Raw genomic sequence first — 23,740 nt, 5'->3', positions numbered from 1 at the left:
CGAGACAGGGAACCCATAGAGGGAACATGACTTACCAGAGGTCACATAGTCACTGGAAGCAAAGCCATGCTGGGGATCCCTGCCTCACCTGTCAGATCAAACCTGACTCGGATCACTCTGCAAGGTGAAGAATGAAGGGTGCACACTCAGAAGCAGGGCCTGTGCTGATTTAGGCTCTTGGGATCTGTGTCCCTGTGGCCCAATAAAGGCTTCTTTTGGATGAGCCATCCCTCCCTAGGATGGGGCAGAAGAAATGAACACAGCTCCTTGCTCCCAGGCAATGTTTCTGAGTGTCTGGAGAGTTCTGCTTTTTGACCTGATGCTGCTAACTTACTTTCAGACCTTGGGGGAAGATCAAGCACCATCAGCAGGGTTCAAAGACCACATGGCTCTCTGCCATTAACCCATCAGCTGTAATCAGCCCTGGTTCCTAGCAAGGCCCCTCATTCAGGAAGAAAATAAAAGTAGATCCAATATCCGCCCAGTCATACATAGAACTAGCTGGGACCTTCGGCAAATCACTGGACCTAGTTAAGTCTCAATGTTCTCAACTCAGAACGAAGGGAATTGCATCATATAACTTCTCTATGTTTTTTGAGATGTCTCTTTTCTAGTTCACTGGCATGTTGTAAGGATAAATTAGGCAGGGCTGCAGAATATAAGTAAATTAAAAGATGTTATTCTTAGCACTATCCTTTATGGACTATTCCTCAGCATGTATTTTAGGGACCTGCCAGCATCCTTGGTCACATTTTCAGGAAAAGCAAAGGAATAGAAAGTCTGGATCAGGGTTCAATACTTGAGAGCTGGAATAGAGCTGTAGGTTCTTAATACTCAGTTTACTGTCCACTGGCTCTATTGCCTTGGCCTCCCATTGGAGCATTTGATCTCTCTAATTGTGTCATTTGGGGTAAGAAATCGATGAAAGAGAGATGATCAAAATCTGCAGCCTAGAGAAGAGTTTCTGCTGAAAAACTTAGTATAAAGGAGCTATGATTTTTGCCTATAGAGAAGAGAAAATTCTTCACAAAGTTCTATTTTTCTATATTTGTTTTTTGACCATGTGTGTCTATGCTTTTTAGAATTGCCATTTTCAAGTCTTATTAAAGACTGGTCATTTCATAATTTATCGTCAGAAGAACTGGAGTATACAATTTGTTTTAAAATATATATTTTGATTTGAAAATAATATGCATTCATGCAGAAGTGGAACGAAATATATAAAAGTATTAAAGAGAATTAAAAAAATGAACAGTACCATTAACACTCAGAGATAATCATTGTAAATTTTAGTTTATTTCTTACTAGTATTTTTATATATAAGTATACATTTGGGAGTATACTTGCAACACGCACAAGGTATCTTCTTAGGGTCTATTAAATATTCAGACCCATAGACAACCACATCCTACACGTGGCCTTGGTCCCCTTGGGAGGAATCATAGCTTACCCACAGGGCAGCATCACATGCTCCTCTTCAGCACGTGTCCTTGCCATGGTCCAGCAGAGCATTACAGCTCAGGTGTAAGGGGACCACAGGTTTACAAGAGGATGCAGGAGCCACCAGGCTGAAAAGCCTCAGCCCTGTAGGAGCCGATATAGGCGTAGCTTTCATGGATCCAAAACGGACATGCCAAGTTTCCGGCATCTCTGTACTCAGACATCAAAGCATGGTACCTCCTTGGCTAATTATAGTTCTCTGAGTCCAGATGTATTCACCAATCAGGGCTTAGTTTTGCCTAGTAACACAGAGCATTTTAGACATCTTTAAACATTTATTCTATTCCCTTTCTTTTTCTAGGGAAACAAAGCCAGAAAATTAAGAGAAGTTTAGATTATCTTGGGGAAGGGAAAAAGGTTTCCCTTCTATATTCAATTTTTAGCCTTTAAAAAATCTTAACAATAAATCACAAGCAGGTTTCATTGCTATTAAAGGTGTTTCAAAAACATGGCTGACCCATACTGTATTTACACAATCCTATAATATTGTGTATTTAGTTAGTTCCAAGTTTTTTTGTTTTGTTTTGTTTTTTACCTATTTAAACTATTGCTGAGATGAAAATCCCTATAGACAAATCTTTGCATTTCTTTAAAACTCTGATTATTTCCATAACATAAGTTCAGAAAATGGAGTTAATGCTTGGGTCTGGTTTATAAAACTCTTAATACATCTTTGACAAGCTGCTCTTCAGGAGGAAAATATCACTTTACACTTTGACTAGAATTGTATAAAAGCATCTGCACCTTCAACAACATGGGCTGTATGTCTCTTTAAAACATTTGTCAATTTTCTATGGGAAAAATGCTGTATTTTTAAATATTACTTTTCTTTAATAATCGGTGAGTTTAAAATTGTTTATATGCACACAGCCAACTCATTGTTTTGCTACTTGTCTATTCTTGTCCTCTCCCATTTTTACTTCGGAAAGTTCATCTTTTTAAGTATGAAGGATATTTACATTTGAGTCTCACATGCTGCAAACTTTTTTGCAGGTTTTATATACTTTTTCTTTCGATAGAAATGTTTGTTTTTAGGTAGACGAATCTACCAATCCTTTTCCATATGCTTGCATCAACAATCCTAAGTGAGATTGTTGTGACTATTGAGGGTGCTTTGTCGTTCTGTTTCTAGGCAGGTTCTTTTTCCCCTGCTTCTAACCACTTAGTACATACATGCCAGACACCGAGCTAAGTCATGTTTATGTATCATCTGGTTTAAGTCTTGAGACAACTCTATGAAATAGTCACATTACTCCCACATTGCAGACCACTGTCATATACTACCCTTTACCTCTTTGCACACAATATGCCACAATTACCTAATCCTCACAGCTTCCAACTACACGGTAACATTTAGTCTAGTCCAGTGGTCGGCAAACTCATTAGTCAACAGAGCGGCAAACGGCAGCTCGTGAGCCGCATGTGGCTCGCAAGCAGCGTTTTGCTGACCACTGCCCTAAAGAATTGTCTGGCCTTTATTTTGGCCTCATGAGAGAAAGGAATGAAATAAATGAAGGTAAAGTTACAACTTAATTGAATGTGATGTAATGTGAACAGAACCAGAGCATCAAGAATGAATCAGAGCAAACATCATGTCAAGCGATAGCTCTCATCTCTGGAAGTTCAATCAAAACAGCAGGAGACACAGGCCCCCGGGGATTCTACGCCACTCTGATCCAGAGGCTTTACATCAACCCCGGCATTTGTATTCAAGACCTCTTTTAATGCACACCACCCACCGTATATTTTTTCAAGAGCACAGTAGCTGTCCTTCACACATTAGCTGACCATGCCTGTTGAGTTATGACATTCACACATGCTTAAATATATATATATATATTTAAATTCAGATACCAGAAAGCAAAAGCCACTTATAAAAGACAAGACCTATTTCAGTGAGCTTTTATGCAGAGTCACACTGACTCTGTTTTGGCTGAAACAGGACGCCCCTGATAAGGCTGCTGCTGAATGCCCAGGAAGGGAGGAAAGAGGAGAGAAGGCAGACAGGAATGTGGTTTAGCATCTGACGACAAAGCAGCGAGTCTATTTCTGTACTTACAATAGCAGTCGGGGTGGCAGCCAGCACACAATAGAGCACCAGAGGGGTGATGAAGCTTTCTTCCTCTGTCCCCGGGTAAGGCTTCATTAAGTCTCCGTCCTGACAGAAGAATCCTTGGATGTGCACCTGAAAAGTGTCAGTGCATTCGAAGTAGTAGGCAAGCAGCACTGTCCCGGCCATGATGACAAGCTGAAAATACAGCATGGCCACACAGAGACATTAGCAGGGCTTCGCAGCAGCGCTCGCCCCTCAGAGCACAGTCCCTCCATCACCCCGCAGCTCTCCTGGTATTGGTATTGGCGAGTGTGTGCGTGCCTGGCTCAGCATGCTCTGGGAGTGTGTGCTTGCCTGTCTGCCTTGTAACATCTGTTATCTAAACCTTCCAGCAAATAACGCACAGCTCCCATCTGAGAGGCACAGCACAGCAAGGCGTGCTGGAGACACAGCCTCTGCGGACACCCTCTCAGAGGGTACCTGGGAGCCAAGGCAATATTTCCATTCAGGACAGAGGTGAAAAGTCAAAGGGCAGTGGCAGAAGAATTGGCAAGATGTAGATGTGAGATCTGTTCATGAGAAGTTCCATAAACTGTGAGAGGTAGACTTACCTTATTATAAAATATTAGAGGCAGGGAAATCATGAATGAATGATGAAGGAAGGAAGGAAGGAAGGGAGGGAGGAAGGAAGGGAGGGAACAGGAAAGCTAAAGCCTAGAATTTAGCTTTAGGCCAAGGGAAATTTTCAGAACCACACCCTAAATTATTGGTAGGGATGAAAACAGTGCAGGTATTCTACATCACTTATAACTTTTGTCCTTTTCCAAAAAGCTTTTGCCTTTATTCCAAAATGCTTTCTACCAATAAATCAAGGATTCTGCTGCTGATCACATCTTATTATAGACCTGTATCTTTCATAAGGTTAGACATAAAAAGGGACTTGATTACCCTTTAATTTTGACTCAGCAATGTCCCAGATACTCACCAAGGTTTAGATATTGCTTTAATAGGTATGTGGAGTTGAGGGGATATGGAAATGCCAACATTATTTTTCTCATTTGTATTTGGAAGAAACCAAAAGGCCAAGATAAGATGATGATAAAAGTAGATAGTAAACATCTTCGAGACTATGAAATGACAGAAAACTAAGCTGGAAGAGATCTTGGGGAGCTTCTCATCTAACATCCTGTTTCATAGGGGAGAAAACCGAGGCCCAGCAAGAACAACTGGCCAATGATCAATCAAGTAAACTAAACATGTGCTTAGACTGAACAGCAGCAAAGCAGGGAAACTCAAATGGAGAGAGAATTATTTTTAAATGTTGATTTGCTTAAAAGTGTCAATGTAAGCATTATGGGGAAAAATACAGAACTTGGAAGATGTATTCGTACATCATTTATGGCTTTAAATTGGGGCAGTAGGGGAAAACCATAATCTTTTCAGGGTTTAGGAAGTCTAAAGTTCTTATTCCAGCCTTGGAATGACTAACCCAGGGTCATACGCAGTTAGTATTAAAGCCAGAAACCAGTTTATAAATTCGAGGCCATGATGTTTCTATTTCTTTTGTGCTTGACCAGTCAACTGAGCTGACCTGATGGGAAGGAATCTAGCCAGTTGACCTAAGTGATTTGAAGCTGAGATAACACTAGGATGCCAACAGTTTAGGGGCTCTGCTTCTGGAGCTGTCTGTCTCCCGCATGGGGCTGATCTACAATTTCTGTGTGTCTCATCCATGTGGCTAGAAACACATCTGTCTCTCTCTTGGCATCATCAGTCCTTGGGAGATATGTTTGGAGAAAGGCAGGATTTCTGAGGGCTTTTTAGACAAAACCAAATCAAAAATAGCATCTAGCTTCCTCTTTGAGAAAGAGTATTACGTTTCTGTGCCTCTGTGTTACCACTTTTATTGAAAAAAGGGAAAGATAAAAATGAAGTAAACAAAAGCAAAAACATACACATGGTGTAAATTGTAAATGGACTCAATAGAAAAGAGAATAGAAACTTTTAGGACATAGAATTGTCTTAACATCAAATACATCGAAATCAACAATAATGGTCATATGTCTAAATTGGAAATTTTGAATAGCTGCCTGATCAATTTAATCCTGAAAGCAGCATCCAGAGAGCATTGAGTGAATGAGTGAATGAATCAATTAATTGCAGGGCATGAAGTAAAGAACAGGAATGCTTGGGGACTCAGGGTAGTAGAGGTGGGTGGGAACTTGGGCCGCCTATGGGACAGAACCAGCCGTGGGCAAACTACGGCCCGCGGGCCGGATCCGGCCTGTTCGGCTGTTCTATCCGGCCCGCGGAGCCGAAAGAGCGGAGGGTTCTCTTGCTCTCCCCTCCGCTCCTTTACTTTGAATTTATATTAGTTCACACAAACACTCCATCCATGCTTTTGTTCCGGCCCTCCGGTCCAGTTTAAGAACCCATTGTGGCCTTCGAGTCAAAAAGTTTGCCTACCCCTGGACAGAACGGACCCATTGGCATGAGTCCCCTTGCCTTTGCTCCCCCATGAGTAGCCATAAACCCCTCCTTATCATTTTCAACCAATCTCATACTGCCTGGAGAGTCCCTAATGATGTCAGTTAGAGATGCACAGATGCAAAAATAGAACAATTCAGTTCTCGATTTCTTTTCCACGAAACATTCTCTCGTGACCATATATTAAAAAAAAAAAAAGCTTATGCATTTACTGCAGGGACAGAAACACCACATTGGTTCCACTTCCAGGAGCAGAGAGGCCTGTCTGCCTTGCTGCACTGATGACACTGCACAATTAGCCATCAGCATCCTCCCTTCTTCCTCCCTGTCTGGGCCACGATTCATCACTGTCTAGGTTTACACCACTGGTGCCAGCTGGCACACTTGCCATCTCTGTTGCCTTCTCCAGCCCCCTTTAGGGATGCATGGAGGGAAGCCATAATGTTGGTGTCATATGAGCAGATGGTGAAGCCGTGCTGGACCCAAGAGCTGGTGGAAGGGTTGACAATGTCAATGAGAAAGGAGCAGCTATGGCTGTGGGGTGGGGGGATAACGAGGTGTAAGGAGCTTATGTACCAGGGATTTTCCTCAGCTGTCTCTACAATATACCCTGTATACGAAAATGCATTAATTCCTGATCATTCCACAAGGATTCAGAAGGCAGAAGCCACCACTACTTGAAATCCAGCATCTCAGGGTTGAGAGCACTGTGTTTCTACCCAGGATCTCTGCTGATCAGAGAAAAGTGAATGTCACAAACAGTCATAGCTGGGAAGGTCACAAAGTTGAGAGAAGAGGCTGAGATGATATGAATGTTTTCCATCAGTCTGTAAAGTCTGGAGCAATTGCGGAGCACTCATTTATATGACCTGATAGAAGCTGAGAGAGCGGGGGAGAGGTAATGGTGGTATAGACTCATCTGAGTGAGTGTGTGTGTGTGTGTGTGTATAGCATATCAACGTGTCCAGAGAGTGAGGGCAGACACATAAGCCACATAAGCCCATGACTTACCCAAAATCAACCAACCAATCAGAAACTCCACAAAATTGAAGGTGTTGCCCACTATGTCAATCTGTAGAGGCCTGCTGCCCTGTGGGAGTAGGATATGCTAGCAAGGTCTTGGGCTGCTCAGCTTTTAAAGATGATACTGAGGGTTAGAGAAAGGATACACAAACTGTGTTCAATCTCTTCTCAGTTAAGTACCAAAGGAAGGTGGCCCTGGGAATCATTCCTGAGGGTAGTTAAATGTTCTCTTGGTCATGATATGTCACGTTTAGCCATTATACTCTGATGACATAAGGGAGAATTAAGAAGGAAAATACCCCCATAATTTGGAGATGAAGGCCTAACCTTTGGTCTTTATTCTTCCACTGACTGGCTTTATAATCGTAGACCAGTGGTCGGCAAACTGCGGCTCGCGAGCCACATGCGGCTTGCAAGCCGTGGTTTGCCGCTCTGTTGACTAATGAGTTTGCCGACCACTGGGATAGGGGCTTAATCACAAGGAACAACAACAGCCTGTAATTATTGGAATGGAGAGTCTAGGTCAGTGGTCGGCAAACTCATTAGTCAACAGACCGGCAAACCGGGGCTCATGAGCCGCAGTTTGCCCACCACTGTCCTAGACATATAACTTTGGCTTTTCTGAGCCACACGGGGGGAAATACTCTAAGGGGTATAACATAATATGGAAAGTGGGATTAAATGAGAAGACATGAAGAAAGTCTTTGTGTAGCATATGATACATAAAGCATTATATAATAGTACGTGTGTTATACAAGTATCTATAATCAATGAGAAAATTCAGAAACAAAAGAAGTCAGACCAATGTAAGAGAAGAATAGCCAAAAACAGTTCTGGTGGAATAAATGCATACATTATTTGGATTTCCTTTAGTTTATGAACATAGCTAGGCCCATGGCCCAATTCTCCTTTATGCCAAAGACTGGTGCATTTATGTCTAGGAGCGTTTGAACCAAGTTAATCTTCAGTCTTCATTGTATTCTAATGCAGAGGTCACCAACCGGTGGTCCGTGAGGTCCGAAAGGTTGGTGACCGCTGTAATGGGCAGGATTCTGAGCTGGCTCCCAAAAGTTCTGCCCCAGGTGTACATGTTTGGTGTAATCCTTCTTTCTGGGTGTCAGCAAGACCTATAAATATAATAGGATGTCACTCCCTTGATTATGTTACATTATATGACAAAGACTTAGAAATTGTGATGATGTGATTAAGGTCCCTAATCAGTTAGCTTTGAGTTCATGAAAAGAGAGATTATATTGGGTGGGCTTGACCTAATCTGCTGAAACCTTTAAGTGAAGTCAAAAGAGTCAAAGCATCAGAGACATTGAAGAAACAAACCACCACATTGTGGAAAAGACCACATGGCCAGGAATGGCAGACTGACTTCAGAGCTCAGGGTCTCGGTCCTATAGCTGCAAGGAACTGATTTCCTGGAACAACCAGTGAGCCTGGAAGAAGACCTTGAGCCTCAGGTGAGATCACAGTCCCAGCTGACATTTTAACCTCCACCTAATAAGACACTGAGCAGAGAACCCAGCTAACTCACACCCAGACTCCTGACCCACAGAAACGGCAAGATATAAGGCCGTGTGGTTTTAAATGCCTATGTTTGTGGCAATTTGTTACATAGCACAGAATACTAATGTAAGCAGAGAAGCTCTCAGTGATCTCTATTAGCAGGTCAATCTCAAAGGGACTGCCCTAATGGGGCAGCAGAATTGTAGCTTTTATGCTTTCTCTGAATCTCCTTCATTATGCAGTGGATCCCGGAGTTGGCTTTTCAACACCAGGATCCTCTTTTTTTTTTTTTTTTTCCTCTGTGGTTCCCAAACTTGAAACATGTTTCCTTAGCAAGGTGCATTTGTTTACTTTAGAATAATTAACTTGATTTCTAATTTTAATGAAATAATTATTTTTAAATTAAATATAAGAGCAGGTATTCTGACTGGCATGAAATGAACAGAGTAACCAAACCCCAAATCAAAGAAATCAGATATTTTGTTATTCCTTATAGGTTTAACATGGATAAATGTACATTTCATTTCTACTCAAGCTTTTTAAAAGACAGAAAATATCTCACTGGTCCTGGTAGTTGACATCATCTGAGATGTTCACCCAGACCCTGATTGTCCTCTGAGAATTACGCATGAACCCAGTCATGCTTCTACTGCAAGACTGATTTCCTGGCTTGCAGCCCACTTGAATTATGGCCTGAGCTTCTCTCTCAAGAATCTGAAGTGAGATTCACAGACATTTATTTAATATATGTTACTTCAGAGAGGAAGGGGGAGAGAGATAGAAACATCAATGATGAGAGAGAATCATTGATCGGCTGCCTCCTGCACGCCCCACACTAGGGATCGAGTCTGCAACCTGGCCCTGTGCCCTGACCAGGAATTGAACTGTCACCTCCTGGTTCATAGGTCAATGCTCAACCACTGAAACATGCCGGCTGGACGATTCACAGACCTTTGTGTGTCTTTGTTGACCACCTGAACTCAGGACTTACAGATCCAAGAACTACAGAGCTGCCTAGCATGGCCATCTGTACCTGGAACAGCTATGAAAGCTAATGGACAGACACACAGAGAAATAAATAAAGTGGACATGCAAAGTCAGGAGACCAGAAAGCCTGGGGAGAAAGAACAACCTTGGTTCTGGTGATTTTTCAGATTCTCATTTTAGTTTATGCTGAAGCTAGGCTATGCTTCAGAGATTCATAGGATTTACTTTTATCCTTCTTTAAAAAATTCCTTTTTGGCTTCACATAATGCAATTGATTTTTGTTCTATGAATCTAAAGAGCTATATTCAAAACAACCTATGCTGTTCTTATAGGATATAGTCCTTTAGGGCTCTGGAACAACCTATGCTCCAAATCCACACATACTCTTAGGTTCGACTGTCCCAGTGCCCGGCTTCTTTATAGGAATGAATATAATTGGGCAAGGTAAGAATAACAAGTGGGTTAGCTGAATGCCAGTCATTAGACACTGACACCAAAGGCATCACCTCCCTCTTGCAGAGGAAGGGGAGAAAAGTGAAGATGTGAGATCAGAGCCTTTGCTATGTCATCCACTCTAGTAAAAAACACTAAAGAAAATCTTTGGGGTTTTAAAGCTGATGTTCTCCTTCCACCTCCCCATGCAGTGAAGGCTGAGGGTCCTGCAGGCACTGAAATCCTTATTGAAGTCCCCGCTCCGAAGCCTCTCACAGCGGACAGGAAGGGATGGCCTTTTCCTCATTTCCAAGTCCTTCTGACTGTGTGTGTGAGGTGAGCTGATTAACAGGCTGTGTGGACACCTTTGAAGGCACATTCTGTGACTCTTCAATTGTCACCTGAGAAAACATCCCAGGACCAGGATCAGTAACCAGGACCAAATGGCTGCTTCTCAGGGACCACTGACCTTCAGGGATGTGGCCATACATTTCTCTGAGGAGGAGTGGGAATGCCTGGACCCAGCTCAGCAGAAGTTGTACATGGATGTGATGTTGGAGAACTATAGCAACCTGGTCTCTGTGGCTATGTCATCTGAAGATACCCAGGCCTTTTTTCCAAAGCCCAGAATATAAGACTTATTCTCTGAAATAATACCAAGTACATATAATGGAAACACAAGTTATCAATGGAATGCACATTGGAAAAACTTTAAGCAAAAGTGATATCTTAATAATCATTGGAGAACTGAGTTTGCAGAGAACCCTTATAAAAGTGGAAAAGTCTTTGTCCAAATGTCCAATCACAATATACATCAGGTTATTTCTATTGTGGAGAAGACACACAAAAGGAAGTAAATGTGTCAAATCTTGTCTGCAATCTTCAAATTACACTGAACAAGAGAATATTCATACTGGGGAGGAGACTTAATGGAATGCATGTGGTAGAGTCTTCAGTCAAATATTCAATCAAAATAAATTGAAAAAATCCATACTGGAGAAAAACCTTATAAATGTAAAGATTCTGGTAAAACATCTAATTGGCTTTCAGGTTGTGCTCTAAATCAGATAATTCATACTGGAGAGAAGCCTTACAAGTGTAAAGAATGTGGCAAAGCTTTTAGTCGATCCTCACACCTTAATCGTCATCAGTGTGTTCATACTGGAGAGAAGCTTTATAAATGTAGAGAATGTGGCAAAACCTTTAGCCGGTCCTCACACCTAACTATGCATCAGAAAGTTCATACTGGAGAGAAGCCTCATGAATGTAGTGAATGTGGCAAAGTCTTTAGCAGGCCTCAACCCTTACTGCACATCAGAGAATTCATACTGGAGAGAAGCTTTATAAATGTAGAGAATGTGGCAAAACCTTTAGCCGGTCCTCACACCTAACTGTGCATCAGAAAGTTCATACTGGAGAGAAGCCTCATGAATGTAGTGAATGTGGCAAAGTCTTTAGCAGGCCTCAACCCTTACTGCACATCAGAGAATTCACACTGGAGAGAAGCCTTATAAATGTAGAGAATGTGGCAAAACCTTTAGCCGGTCCTCACACCTAACTATGCATCAGAAAGTTCATACTGGAGAGAAGCCTCATGAATGTAGTGAATGTGGCAAAGTCTTTAGCAGGCCTCAACCCTTACTGCACATCAGAGAATTCACACTGGAGAGAAGCCTTATAAATGTAGAGAATGTGGCAAAACTTTTACTTGCCTCAGCATCCCTTACTTATCATCAGAGTGTTCATACTGGAGAGAAGTCCCATAAATAAAGACGATGTGGCAAAGCCTTTCGACATTCCTCCGGCTTTACTAACCATCAGATAACACATACTGGAGAGTAGCCACATGCATGTAGAGAATGTGACAAATCCTTTGGCAGCTTCCCAAACCTTACTGCATACCAGAGTGTTCATATTGGAGAGAAGCCTTATAAATGTAGAGGATATGGCAAAGACTTTAGCAAATCCTCAACCCTTACTTACTGTACAGCAGAGAGTTCATACTTGAGAGAAGTCTTACAGATGTGAGGAGTGTCATCAGACCTTTAACAGTAGTGAGAACTTTGTGAATATCACAGAATTCTAACTGGGAAGAAGCCTTATGCATATGAAAAATGTAGAAAAGCCTTTAAAAGCATTCTTGTATTACTGTACATGAGAGACTTTATACTGAAGAGAAACCTTACAAATGTAGAGAATGTTGTACAGCCTGTATATACAGCTGAAAATTTACTTCATATCAGAGATTTTTATAGTGGAGGAAAGCCTTACACTGTACAAAATGTGAAAAAGAGCCTGGCTGGCATCGATCTGTGGTTTAGCTTCAACCTATGAACCAGGAGGTGCAATTCCTGGTCAGGGTACATGCTCAGGTTGGGGACTTGATCCCCAGTGTGTGGCATGCAGGAGGCAGCCGACCAATGATTCTTTTCATCATTGATGATTCTATCACTCTTTCCCTCTCCCTTCCTTTCTGAAATCAATAAAAATATATTTGTTTAAAAAAAAGAAAGAAAAGAAAATCTTTGGAAATACAATTGTCCAAACATCCAGGATAGTTAGCCTTACTCTAGGGAATGAAGACTTGTGTCATTTCTGACAGGTGAGATGTGTGCAGAAGACTTATTATGTAAATAAGTAGGGGGGAGGGGCTTTGAGTGGGAATTAAGGGAGGAAAATCTCATTAATCTATAAGGCTGAGACCTTCTCAATTTTTAAAAAGCCAGTTGAAGAAACTACACTTAAACTATAATTTCCAAAGGAAATGTAATTTTCTTGCCATCTTTAAAATTTCCTTCATTAATAATCAAAAGAGGTCTCCAGTAAAAGAGATATGGCTTTAATCAGCAGACATAGCCACCGGGTGAGCAAACCCTGATAGCACAAGTGAGTGCACAAGCCTAGTGTTGGAGTCATCATCATGGCAGTTTTTGTTTTCTAACTGAGCACTGCACTGGTTTGGGGGAGGTTGGTTTGTCTTTCTGCATAAAGAATGGCTTTCTAATTGGTCCTAACAAATCGTTTTGAGTCCTGTGCCTCCTCTGAAGGAAAAAAAGAGAACTTCATTGTTGCTTCCTTTGGCCTGTCCATGTTATAATAATATCCACATTAAAAATCCTAATGTATCATGTTGCAAATAAAAGTAATTTACTTAAGAACTGCGACATCCTAATCCACTTAAGCTTGGAGAAACAGGAGAGAATAGGATTTCAGCCCAACAAAAGAAATTTGCCTAGCCATTATGGCTCCACTGGAATGGGGGTGAGCTCAATGGGGCTCCATGGTGTGTCTGATTCTGTACTTTCCTTATTTGGGGGTGGGGTGGGGGCATGTAATGTGTTTTTCATCCCTAGGAATGCTTTGGTATAGGATACTAGGTACAGATGCTGTAAAGAAAAACCCAGAGTGGATGCACACTGGCTTAGACGAACACTAGAGTTCCTGAAATGGCTCCGGAAGACCCCTCGAGCGCCTCTGCAGTGCGATGAGATGTCTCCTCCGGTGCTGCTACAGCTCCCTGGGAAAACCTACAGGACCCCGGCCCTTACAGCTTTGCGTTGCCATCTCTGGTTTTCCTGTGTCTCCATCCACCAAACTGTGAGGCCTGAAGGGAGAGTGTCCTTCATATCTGTGACTCCAGTTGAGCACAGGTACACAATAGATTTTTAAAACGTATCAGTTGAATGAGTAGATGAGAATCTATAATTCATTTTACTCACAGTAATTCTGGCATCTAACAAACATATAACCTGAAACTGTTTAAGACATCTTATTAGCATATTGACTAAAACTAAAGTTTTGAATATAAATCAACATGTTCTGAACAGTGATGTCTGGTATGTAAGATCTTAATAGGTGCTTTGAAAAGAAAGAGTTGTCATTATTTTGCTCTAAAAAATGAGGGATAGTTTCATGGACCTACTGTTTCATGATTTTAAATGGATATAATCAGTTGCTATTAAGTATTAAAATCACACTGTTATCTCTTAAATGAAAATTATTGAGACTTCTTTTTTGTTATTTGCAACATGAATCCTTCTCTCATCATGAGTCTTTAAATTACAGATCTATTTGGGGGGAAAACAAGCACTATAAATGATTTTATGACTCTAAATTAGAATAAAACCTATAACAAACACTGAATATTCTGCATGCAGTGTAGAACAAATGTTAATGATTCAAACAAAAAACTCAGCAACACTAAAAAAAAACAAAACAAGGTAGAGCTTCCTGTTTCCTTTAAAATAATTTTCAACAGACGTACTTAAGATACCATTTTCATTTCCCTACCAGAAAGCAACATGATTCTTCTTTCTCCAAATGCCTTGCTAAGTTTCTTGGGAATTAGGCAAATGAGAAGAAAAGGAAAAACACATTTTTCCAAATCAACCAGTTTGTTCTTCTTTCTAATTAAACAGGTAAATCTCAATGTTGCATAATATTTAGATGTTCTCATTTTCCTTTAAAAATTACCAGGTAGGGATTTTCCATATGTTCCTTAAAATTTCTGGTTAAGTTGCCTCTGTAATAGTGCCTCTCCCAAACACACTATGCTGCATAAATGAACACAGGCCCGATGCTCACTCACACTCCTGGAGACTGTCAGATCACAGGTGCTCAGGCCTGCACCTGCTTCACTCCAGCTGCATCTAAGCAAAGTCAATTATCCTACTGAAAGCAATTTCATGAGCATCTAGGTTCATTTCGCTTGTCAGGTTTCGCTCTGTGGGAGTAACATTGTGCATCGATGGAAATGTTCTTTGTCTGTACTCTCAATATGGTAGGCACTGGCCATGTGTGGCTACCAAGCCCTTGAAACATGGCTACTGAAACTGAAGAACAGACTTTTAAATCTTATTTTACCTCAATTTATTTAAATTTAAGTAGCCACACATGTCTAGTGGCTTCATATGGGACAGTACATGATGACTTTGCATTAGCAGGGTTGTACCATGAACCAAACATAAATTTGAACCTTTTAGAAAATTATAAAACACTCTAATCAGAATTTAACTCATTAATCATTATTAACATGTAGTATCTATTCATTTTTCTAGACTTTTTCTCCCCATATGAACACACAGAATCATAGGTAGATTCATAGGTAGAATTACACTGTACATGTTACTCCATAGCTTGCATATTTTGATTATCTTCCTATGTTAGTAAATAGAGAGCTTTAGTTACATGAGTTAACATATCCCCCCCTCCATTTTTTTTTTTTTTTTTTTTTTTTTTTTTTTGCTAAGCCAGTCTCATTTTTGTTACTTCCCATCAAGGAAACTGACACAGATGTGTTCAGGGACCAGTTTCACCTTTCGGGGTAGCCTGCTGGGTGTACCAAGGGCTCCTTCTCAGGATGAAAGATGACAAGTAGGTGCAAACTCAGAAGAGGAGAGGTGTGCATGCAGGCAGAAGTCGTTAACATTATTTATACTCAAGAGGAAACAACTGAAGGGTTTTGAGCAGGGAAGTGACACCTTTAAACCTGTCACTGGAGAGGGTGACCTTGGCAGTAATCCACATTAGAGTGCAGCAGAGTCCCTTGTCAGAGAAATCAGAGTTGGTAGAAAGTTCTGTTTACAGGTCAGTTACCAGGGACTCGGCATATCACTGATCCTGCTGTGCAGTGGCATTTCCGGAGCAAGCTCACAAAATCCCACTTAGTTCTCTCACAACAGAGAGGAAGCAAAATACCGTGTAAGGTTAGTTTTCAACTACTATTATGAAGATATAAAGAAATTCATTCACTGAACTTTTATTGATAAACTATGCGAGGCATTAGGGAAATAGCAGTGCACAAAGTGAAGTCTGTCACACGGGGAGGGCATAAAAAAAGAGTACATTTGGGATGGGGAAAATAAGACGTTTAATTTTGAACATATACATTTTGAGATACCAAATAGATATTTAAGTGTATATGTCCAGGAGGCAGTCAGATATGCAAGTTAGAGATACATATTGGGAGTCATCGGAGTATGTGGTTACCTAGGAAGTGAGCACACAGAGAGAAAAGAGGAGTCAAAGAAATGAGATGAATAAGCAAAGGAGACAGAGTTGAAGAGAATGTAATAGTGAGCCATGAACTAGAATCTTCAAAGAATGGGGGAGGGAGTGGTCCAGAACTTTGGGTAACTGCACCAAGGAGGCAGAGTGAGTGGTACCAATTGATGGCATGAGTTTCCAAACTTGGTGGTTTTGAAGGTGAATAGGGCAACTGTCTAGAAGTGATGAGGAGCAAGGACAACTACCTTGTCTCCAAGTCCAATAGCACAAGGGTGTGAGGAAATAAAACAAAGCACTTGGGAGAGCTCTAGGAAGCTATATAATTGCAAAAGCCAAGCTCACAGTAAGAAGAGGAAGGAACTGTTCAGACAAGGTTACAAAGACAAGGGACTTCAGTGATGACAGACTTGTGAGTTGTAGAGTTCACAGGGCTGCAATTCAGGGTTGAGGTAGGTGGGAGGTAGAGTCAATGAGAGATGGTGTTGTGTGAGCACAAGAGGCCACAGGGTGAGAGATTACCTGAGTCCTTGTTTTCTAATTGTGGTGAATATAGATAGGCATGAAGAACATAATAGAATTAGCCCCAGTATTCTTTGAGGCAGATCCGTGGGGATGCATGGAGAAGGAAGGAAGAGACAGAGAGCTCTTCTGTGTTGTGAATTAAAAAACAATAAACCTTTGAGTGCTAATGCAGGAATGTGATCCCTTAATAAATGATTTCATCGTAAAATGTGTTTTCTAAGTTGTGCCAGTTTAGCAGTAGGCATCTCTAGGCAGCATGGATTCAACCCTGATCACAACAAATACGTGTCAAGTATCTATACTGTACTGGGCATGGGAGAGGATGAAGAGAAAGGAAGGCAGTCATCTCTAGGAAACGTGTGTCCTCCCATGCAGCTGTGTCTCTTGCCAGCAGGTGACAAGAAGAGACCTGGCAGTTTCAAACCTTTTGTTGCTCCTTGGAGGTGCAGCTCCTCCTTTGTCTCCAGGGCAAACCACTTGTCCACTTCTCCAAGTGCTCCAGTGTTGGATAGCTGCAGCTTAGAAATGCCTGCACCATTCTATAACAGGCACCTAATAAACTATCAGATGACACGCATACAGGACCGACATCTTCATTGTTCAAAATGTGGAGGACCTAAACCCATCTGCCACACCCAACTAAGCTTCCTATTCCCTTGTTTTTTTTTTTTTTTTTTTTTTTTTTATTAAAAATATATTTTATTGATATTTTACAGAGAGGAAGAGAGAGGGATAGAGAGCCAGAAACATCGATGAGAGAGAAACATCGATCAGCTGCCTCCTGCACACCCCCCACTGGGGATGTGCCCGCAACCAAGGCACATGCCCTTGACCGGAATCGAACCCGGGACACTTCAGTCCACAGGAAGGAAGGAAGGAAGAGACAGAGAGCTCTTCTGTGTTGTGAATTATTACGCTCTATTCACTGAGCCAAACCAGTTTTGGCCGATTCCCTTGTTTTTTAAAGAAATGAGAAAAAAATAGTAGTTTTAAGTCAACAGGACTAGAATGATCAAAACATGCCAAACTCCTCCATCCATAATTATGAAAGACAGCAGTAATTCTTGGGGTTCTTTCCTGATGAAGCCAGTTCGGTCTTCCAATCTCTTTCCACATGGTACTCCAGTCATTACAATGGATTAGAACTAGGCCACCTCTGATGACCAAAGGAGCACCACCTGTTCAGACATATAAAATGGGTCCTGAAATGGAATACCACAAGGTTTTTAGTAGATGCTGGAAGGATTTCTGTGCTCCTTCAAAGTACTCCATGTTCCTGACAAAAAAAAAAAACTAGTTCCAAAGTATCCTCTCCAGGGGAGAGGGCACAAGAGGCAACCTAGCATGGGGGTATGGCCAGTTATTTGCTCATCAATGACAGTTTATTTTAATGTTGGAGGAAGCCAGTAGCTTCAGTTCAGATGGCTATCTCCTGCCCCAGGGATGGCCCCAATTCTGGCATCTGATATTGTTGCTGTATCATGGAGTTTGGCATGAAAATTGATGTAAACATGGTAATTCTACTAAATTTAGAGCATTGAATGGAGCAAAGATTTTCTCCCCTCTAATCTTAGGCTAAGGTGTCCGCCAACGTATTTCACTAGGAAGATGTTATTATACCTCCCCGCCCCCCCGCCGCTAATAATCCTAAAACTGTGTCTCAATTTGAGTCTCTGCTTGGGAGTGGCTTTCTTTACCTTGTCTTTGAGAGGAATGTCCAGCCATGAGGTCAACCACATAAACTCAGAACTTGGAGTTTCATTTAGAGAAGCAGATACTGAAAAGATTTGGCATTTTTGTTCTTATGTTCTCTCTAAATTGAACTGAGATAAGAACAGGAATTAAGCTGCTTAGAGATCTGAATTAGGGGAGCAATTATTCTAACACCCATGATAGGGGAAAGGCTCCCAGAGTGCATGATCCCCCGATTCTTATGAAAAATTGTCACTCTCTGGCTATCTCTGCTTGACTGGAGGTTCTGCAAAGTAATCTAAGCCTCCTTTTCTTGCTTTTATACTCTCAGATTGATTATTTGTTCCTTTTGAAATGATTGTTCCATTTTAAAACATTCTGAACAAGGCACAATGCATAATCTGTATCATTTAGCACTCTAAATACTCTGCCATTATACCAGGGTTCTTATGGCTGAGCATGCCTTGTCAATGGAAATTTATTCAATGAAATGTGAAATTACTTCAGAAGATACATTTAGAGCATTTGCTCTAGCTGGGCATGTTGAGCTGAAAAGGTTCAGGGACTTAGTTACATATTAGGAAGTTAATAATTGTTTATCATTGGGCACCTTGTCATTCTTGACTGCTGCCTCTGCCTTTTGACCTGTCACATGGCCTCAGAGGGTAGAAAGCCCAGGGTGTGAAAGATCATTTCAATGGTGTCTTTACATTTTCATGGCATTTTTTATGTCAGAACCAGAGTGTGTAGTCAGGGTGCTGGTCTGAGCTTTGCCAACTGTCCCCTTCCAACCTGCATCATTACCATCATAGAGTCTCCAAAAGTAGATTCTGATAACTATTATTATTGCTGTATGAGCTAAGCCAGGTTTAGCCAAACCCATTCCCAGGCAATGGCTCCTTTGTTTCCCTATGAAGGAGGACAGCAACTCTATTCCCTTGAAATCAGAAAAAAAATATGTTTAGCTGGATATATTCAAGAGGCGGTTATATTCACTCAGCAAGTTCAAGAACTCAGAGGTGTTGGAGAGAGAATCTATAATAATAAAAGCGTAATATGCTAACTAGACCGGATGTCCTTCCGGACGACCTTCCGGATGAAGCCGGGGCTGCAAGGGAAGCCCGGGTCCAGGTGCCAGAGGGAAGCCAGTGCCAGCAGCTGGGGGAAGGAAGGCCTACTCTTGCACGAATTTTGTGCATCGAGCCTCTAGTAATAATAATAATCATGCAACTTTAATTCCTAAAGAGATTCCAGTGAGTACCCTAAGTCTGAAAGATATATCCTTCCACGTGGGAGCCTGTAAAAAATCAGTGCCCTGGACCAAGAGGTCCCCAGGGATGGTGCATACAGCAGAGCCATTATGTTCCCGGAGCCTGGTATGTGGTGGGTACTCCATGAGGGCTTGTTCAGTAAATGAATAAAAGCCAGACTAGGATTCAAGATCCAGATGCTAGCCAGATGGGTGCCAATACCCACAAACCACTGCTCCTACAGCCCATGTTCTCTCAAGCGCCTCAGGACAACCATTAATAACAAGGAATACTCTGTAAATTGCCATGTAGAAAATCTAAACCCCATTAGAAACCAAAAACACGTTTCCTCCTAAATATCTCTTTAGAGTCCCTTCCCTTCTTTGTGATGATTGTAAAAATCCTCTTCTCTGACATTACAGGTGAAGAACAGGTTGATGTAAGCCCCCAGTGACATTATCTAGAAGCCCAAGGCAGGAGGAGTGAGAGGAAGCTGGAGTTGCTTTTGTGTTGCTTATTTTTTGTGTGTTCCTCTCTTTTTGAAGAATCTCCTCTGGAGGCCAGATTTCTGAATCTAGTTTTGTAAAGGGTTTGGCTCCAGGTGACATATTATTGGGGTCTCCCTCCTTCTGGGAGGTGCTGCCCATGGTTTCAGGGAACAGTGTTGATGTTGGGAGAATCCTTGGGCACTGCAGCAAAAACCTCATTGGCTGTGACTACAAGCAGAGGCATAAAAAGCATCTGTGTGTTCCCATTTGCTCTTGCACCTCTGCTTTCACCAGGAGAACATGCCTGGTTAGCCTGCTAGAGGGAGCTATTAGATATATGGAGGAGAGTCAAGTCACCCCAGGTGACAGCCAATTAACCCACAGAGATGTGTGAGCCCCAGACAATAGCTGGTCAACTCTCAGACTTATGAGTGAGCCAAGCCAAGACCAGGAGAACTGCCCAGTAAGGTCTAAAAAGCAATCTACAGACACATAAGCTAAATAAATGATCACTGTTGCACACCACTGAGTTTTGGAGTGGTTTGTTGTGCGTTATTATTGTGGCCAAAGACACCAGATGCAGCCACTTTCCGTTACTGTTAAGGGGTAGTATAATTCAGTGATAAAGGCAGCTGAGAGCTTAGGTTCAAATTCTGCCTTTGTCCCTCACTGATCTTGGGAGAGTCACTTAAATTCTCTATATCTCAGTTTCTTCTATAAAATGAAGACAATACTATCTACCAACCGATCGGTGATGTGAAGATTAAATGAACTAATTACATATGAAAAACTTAGAATAGTCTCTAAGTAGTACTATACATGTGGTATTATCATGTGCTATTTGTTGATTTGCAACTTTCTTTGCTCTTAGAAGAGGAAGCATTGATCACTCTGAGCCAGAATGGGTTCAGTAAGCATGAGTCAGTTCATCTCAGACTGATCTTATTTCATTCTTTAATGGAGTTACTAGGTTGGCACAGCAGGGAAATGAGTTATTTGTGGTATATTTAGATCACATCCAGGAATCTGGCAAAATGTGACCTTGAGAACCTGGTGGACAAGATAGAAAAGTGGACTGGATAATAGGTATATTGAATATTGGAGGAACTCAAAGTGAGTTTATTAATGAGTCAGTAGTAATATTAATGGAGAATTCTAGATGTGGTTATTTCTCAGTCTTATGCCAGTGAGTTAGAAGTCAGCCTTATCAAATCTGTGAATGATGTGGGCTTTGAAGGATAGCCTATGTACTGAAAGACAAAATCAGAATCTGGAAAGTTCTCAACAGTCTGGAATAAACAACTAAATTTAACTTAAAGAAATTTCATAAAGATAAACAAAGGCCCTAACACTTGGGTCTAAAATCTATTGTTCAAATACTGGGTGATGGTAATGAGAGGAACATTAAATGTAATTTAATTGAACAGTAATACTTAAACAAGGCAGGGGAAAGCCTGTTCACTCTCAGTTGCTAACTAGTTTGTCTTCCTTGGAAATACTGCTCTCTCTTATTTTTCTTCTTTCTGAGCCGTGGTAAGATGGCGGTGATGCTTACTTTACATCTTTGCAGTTGAGCTTTGCCCCTTCTACCCCCTTTGAGCTGCTACTCTGTCTCGATCAGCGTTGGGGTCACTCTCCTCCTACAGGCTTCTTGGGCCCAGATTCTCCAGTGCCCAGAGCCTTAGCGGGAGGGGGTTGGGGGAGGGAACACTAATAGCAAAGAACAACTTTTAAGATTTAGTGGCAGAATAAGCCTAGCAATATGAATGTGGCTATTGGTGCTTGGTTTAAGGTCATTGCTTGTTTTGTTATTGGTTATTGGCTACCAGGACAGCAAAATTAACTGCAAATGAAAGGAGTGGGGAGTGGGTTGCAGAGAAAGCACTAGGAGCTTTGATTTTGCATCTGCCTGAAGAGTCATGGCAGAGCTCAATGGAATGATGAGTCTCACAAAGATCCAACTGGCCTTGTGCTGATTAAAACATCTCAGTCCAAATTCACTAATTTTCCAAACTCATGAGAAATCCGCATCTGACATGACACTGCTTTCTTAAGAATATGTGGGCTGAGCCAGGAGATCTAACAATTTCTAGGCATTTATGAAGACGCCCTGAGATTGCATGTTCTTGGGAACATTCAAATCATAATATACAGAAATGGAATTTGTCTCCTCTTTCCTTTATTGAGTTCAAAAATAACCTTTTTTTTTTTTTTTAAAAAAAAGTATTTTTATTGATTTCAGAGAGGAAGGGAGAGGGAGATAGAAACATCAATGATGAGAGAGAATCATTGATTGGCTGCCTTCTGCAAGCCCCCTACTGGAGATCCAGCCCACAACCCATGCATGTGCCCTTGACCAGAAATAAACCTGGGACCCTTCAGTGTGCAGGCCAATGCTCTAACCACTGAGCAAAACCACCAGTTAGGGCCAAAAATAACCCTTTTTAAAGTGTATTGTAACCAATGAGAGAGAGAGAGAGAGAAGACTAAAAATTAACATACCATTTGAAAATAGCAATTTTATATTCTACTGGCATTCTGACATTTTGTCCCTTTGGTCAAACATAAATGTATTTGTCTTTTTCCTTATAGTTGACAATATTCTTTCCGGGAAAGAGAAGAATGTCAAGAGAAGAACATAATCTTTCTTTTCAACTTCTGAAGAATTAAGAGGAATTAGATTTGTTATAGCAAAAGCTGTTATAGCAGGCAAAGATGCAATAGGTTGGTTTGGTAGGTGACATGTTTTCTATCACTAGGGAAACCAAGAAATTACTTGATGGAGGTGACATTAGAAAGAATTCAAGTAAATCAAGAGCATTAGGTTTTAAAATCTCATTATGACATAAGTTCTAAAATACTAAAGAAACAAAGACAAATACAAAAGTATTTTGAGGGACTTCTCCCATTAAATGTAAATATAATATAACAGAAATTATATTATCATAATCAAATGTTAGTTCTGGTTCCCATTTTGTCAGGTGCAAAGCCCTATCAATACCTTTAAAATTGTTTTATAATAAAGCCAGCCAAGCATGAAATAATTTCTAACTGTGTTAGTAAAAGCTAATAGAGGAAATTACACTAACGAGAGGCTAATAAAGCCGACTAAGATGACCTAGAAGCACGTGTCCCTTTCAGACAAGGCTGGTGAATACCGTGCCTGTTGTAACACAGAGGGTTATGTTCTCATTTTCTGAAGGAAGGTTCTGGGGAATTTATCAGCAGGGGGCATTGGTGTTCTAGCAGCAGGAGAAGAATAAGTGCTCTTGGTAATTCTATAAGCACTATAAAATGATCAACAAATCAAAGTGGACAGGAAACTATTTTTCTTAGAAAAATCTGCATAGAAACATCATCTGTTTTAAATGAAACTGAAGGAAATAAAAGTACAGCATGTACATATTCGTTTTTTTTTTTTCCAAAATAAATGAAAGATGTTGGTGGCCTTAAAAAATTTTTTTTGAGCAGAAAAAAAATATCACAGCAGCTGTGGATTCAGCATTTCCAAGCCCTAGGAATTGAGGAGACAGCTGAATCTGCATGGTGATGAACTAGCATCAGTGATGCTTAGAGCTCCCATTTAGCTGTAATGAGAGTAAAATTTAACAGTTCTCTGTGTGAGAAACTTCTCTAATACAACAAATACTGATCTGGTCTCTCCCCCTCCACTGGTACAGATAGGCAAAGGCACACAATCATGAAAGGAATTGGAGGGAAAAGGGAGAATATGTAGATTTGGAATGCACAGTGTATGACACAAAGAACTGCATTTCTTCACTCTA

The 23,740-nt window shown here is 41.1% G+C and overlaps 1 protein-coding gene across 5 annotated transcripts in view; it reads right to left on the bottom strand.

The window, feature by feature from the left end:
• The window catches only part of PLPPR1 (phospholipid phosphatase related 1), a 199,661-nt gene that overhangs the window by 33,066 nt on the left and 142,855 nt on the right, over window positions 1-23,740 (bottom strand). For 3 of the 5 annotated variants that reach the window (XM_080667331.1, XM_080667334.1, XM_080667333.1), the window contains one exon: window positions 3,560-3,748. The exons of 1 other annotated variant lie outside the window; for it this stretch is intronic. In XM_080667331.1, the coding sequence (XP_080523457.1) occupies window positions 3,560-3,748 (189 nt within the window). The remainder of the gene's footprint in view (window positions 1-3,559; window positions 3,749-23,740) is intronic. One more of the 5 variants, XM_080667332.1, reaches the window with a different exon arrangement.

The sequence above is a fragment of the Plecotus auritus genome (genome assembly GCF_963455305.1).
Source record: "Plecotus auritus genome assembly, chromosome: 5".
Classification (NCBI taxonomy): Eukaryota; Metazoa; Chordata; class Mammalia; order Chiroptera; family Vespertilionidae; genus Plecotus; species Plecotus auritus.
The sequence above is the reverse complement of the archived record's forward strand: the minus strand, read 5'-3'. Positions and strand labels throughout refer to the sequence as shown.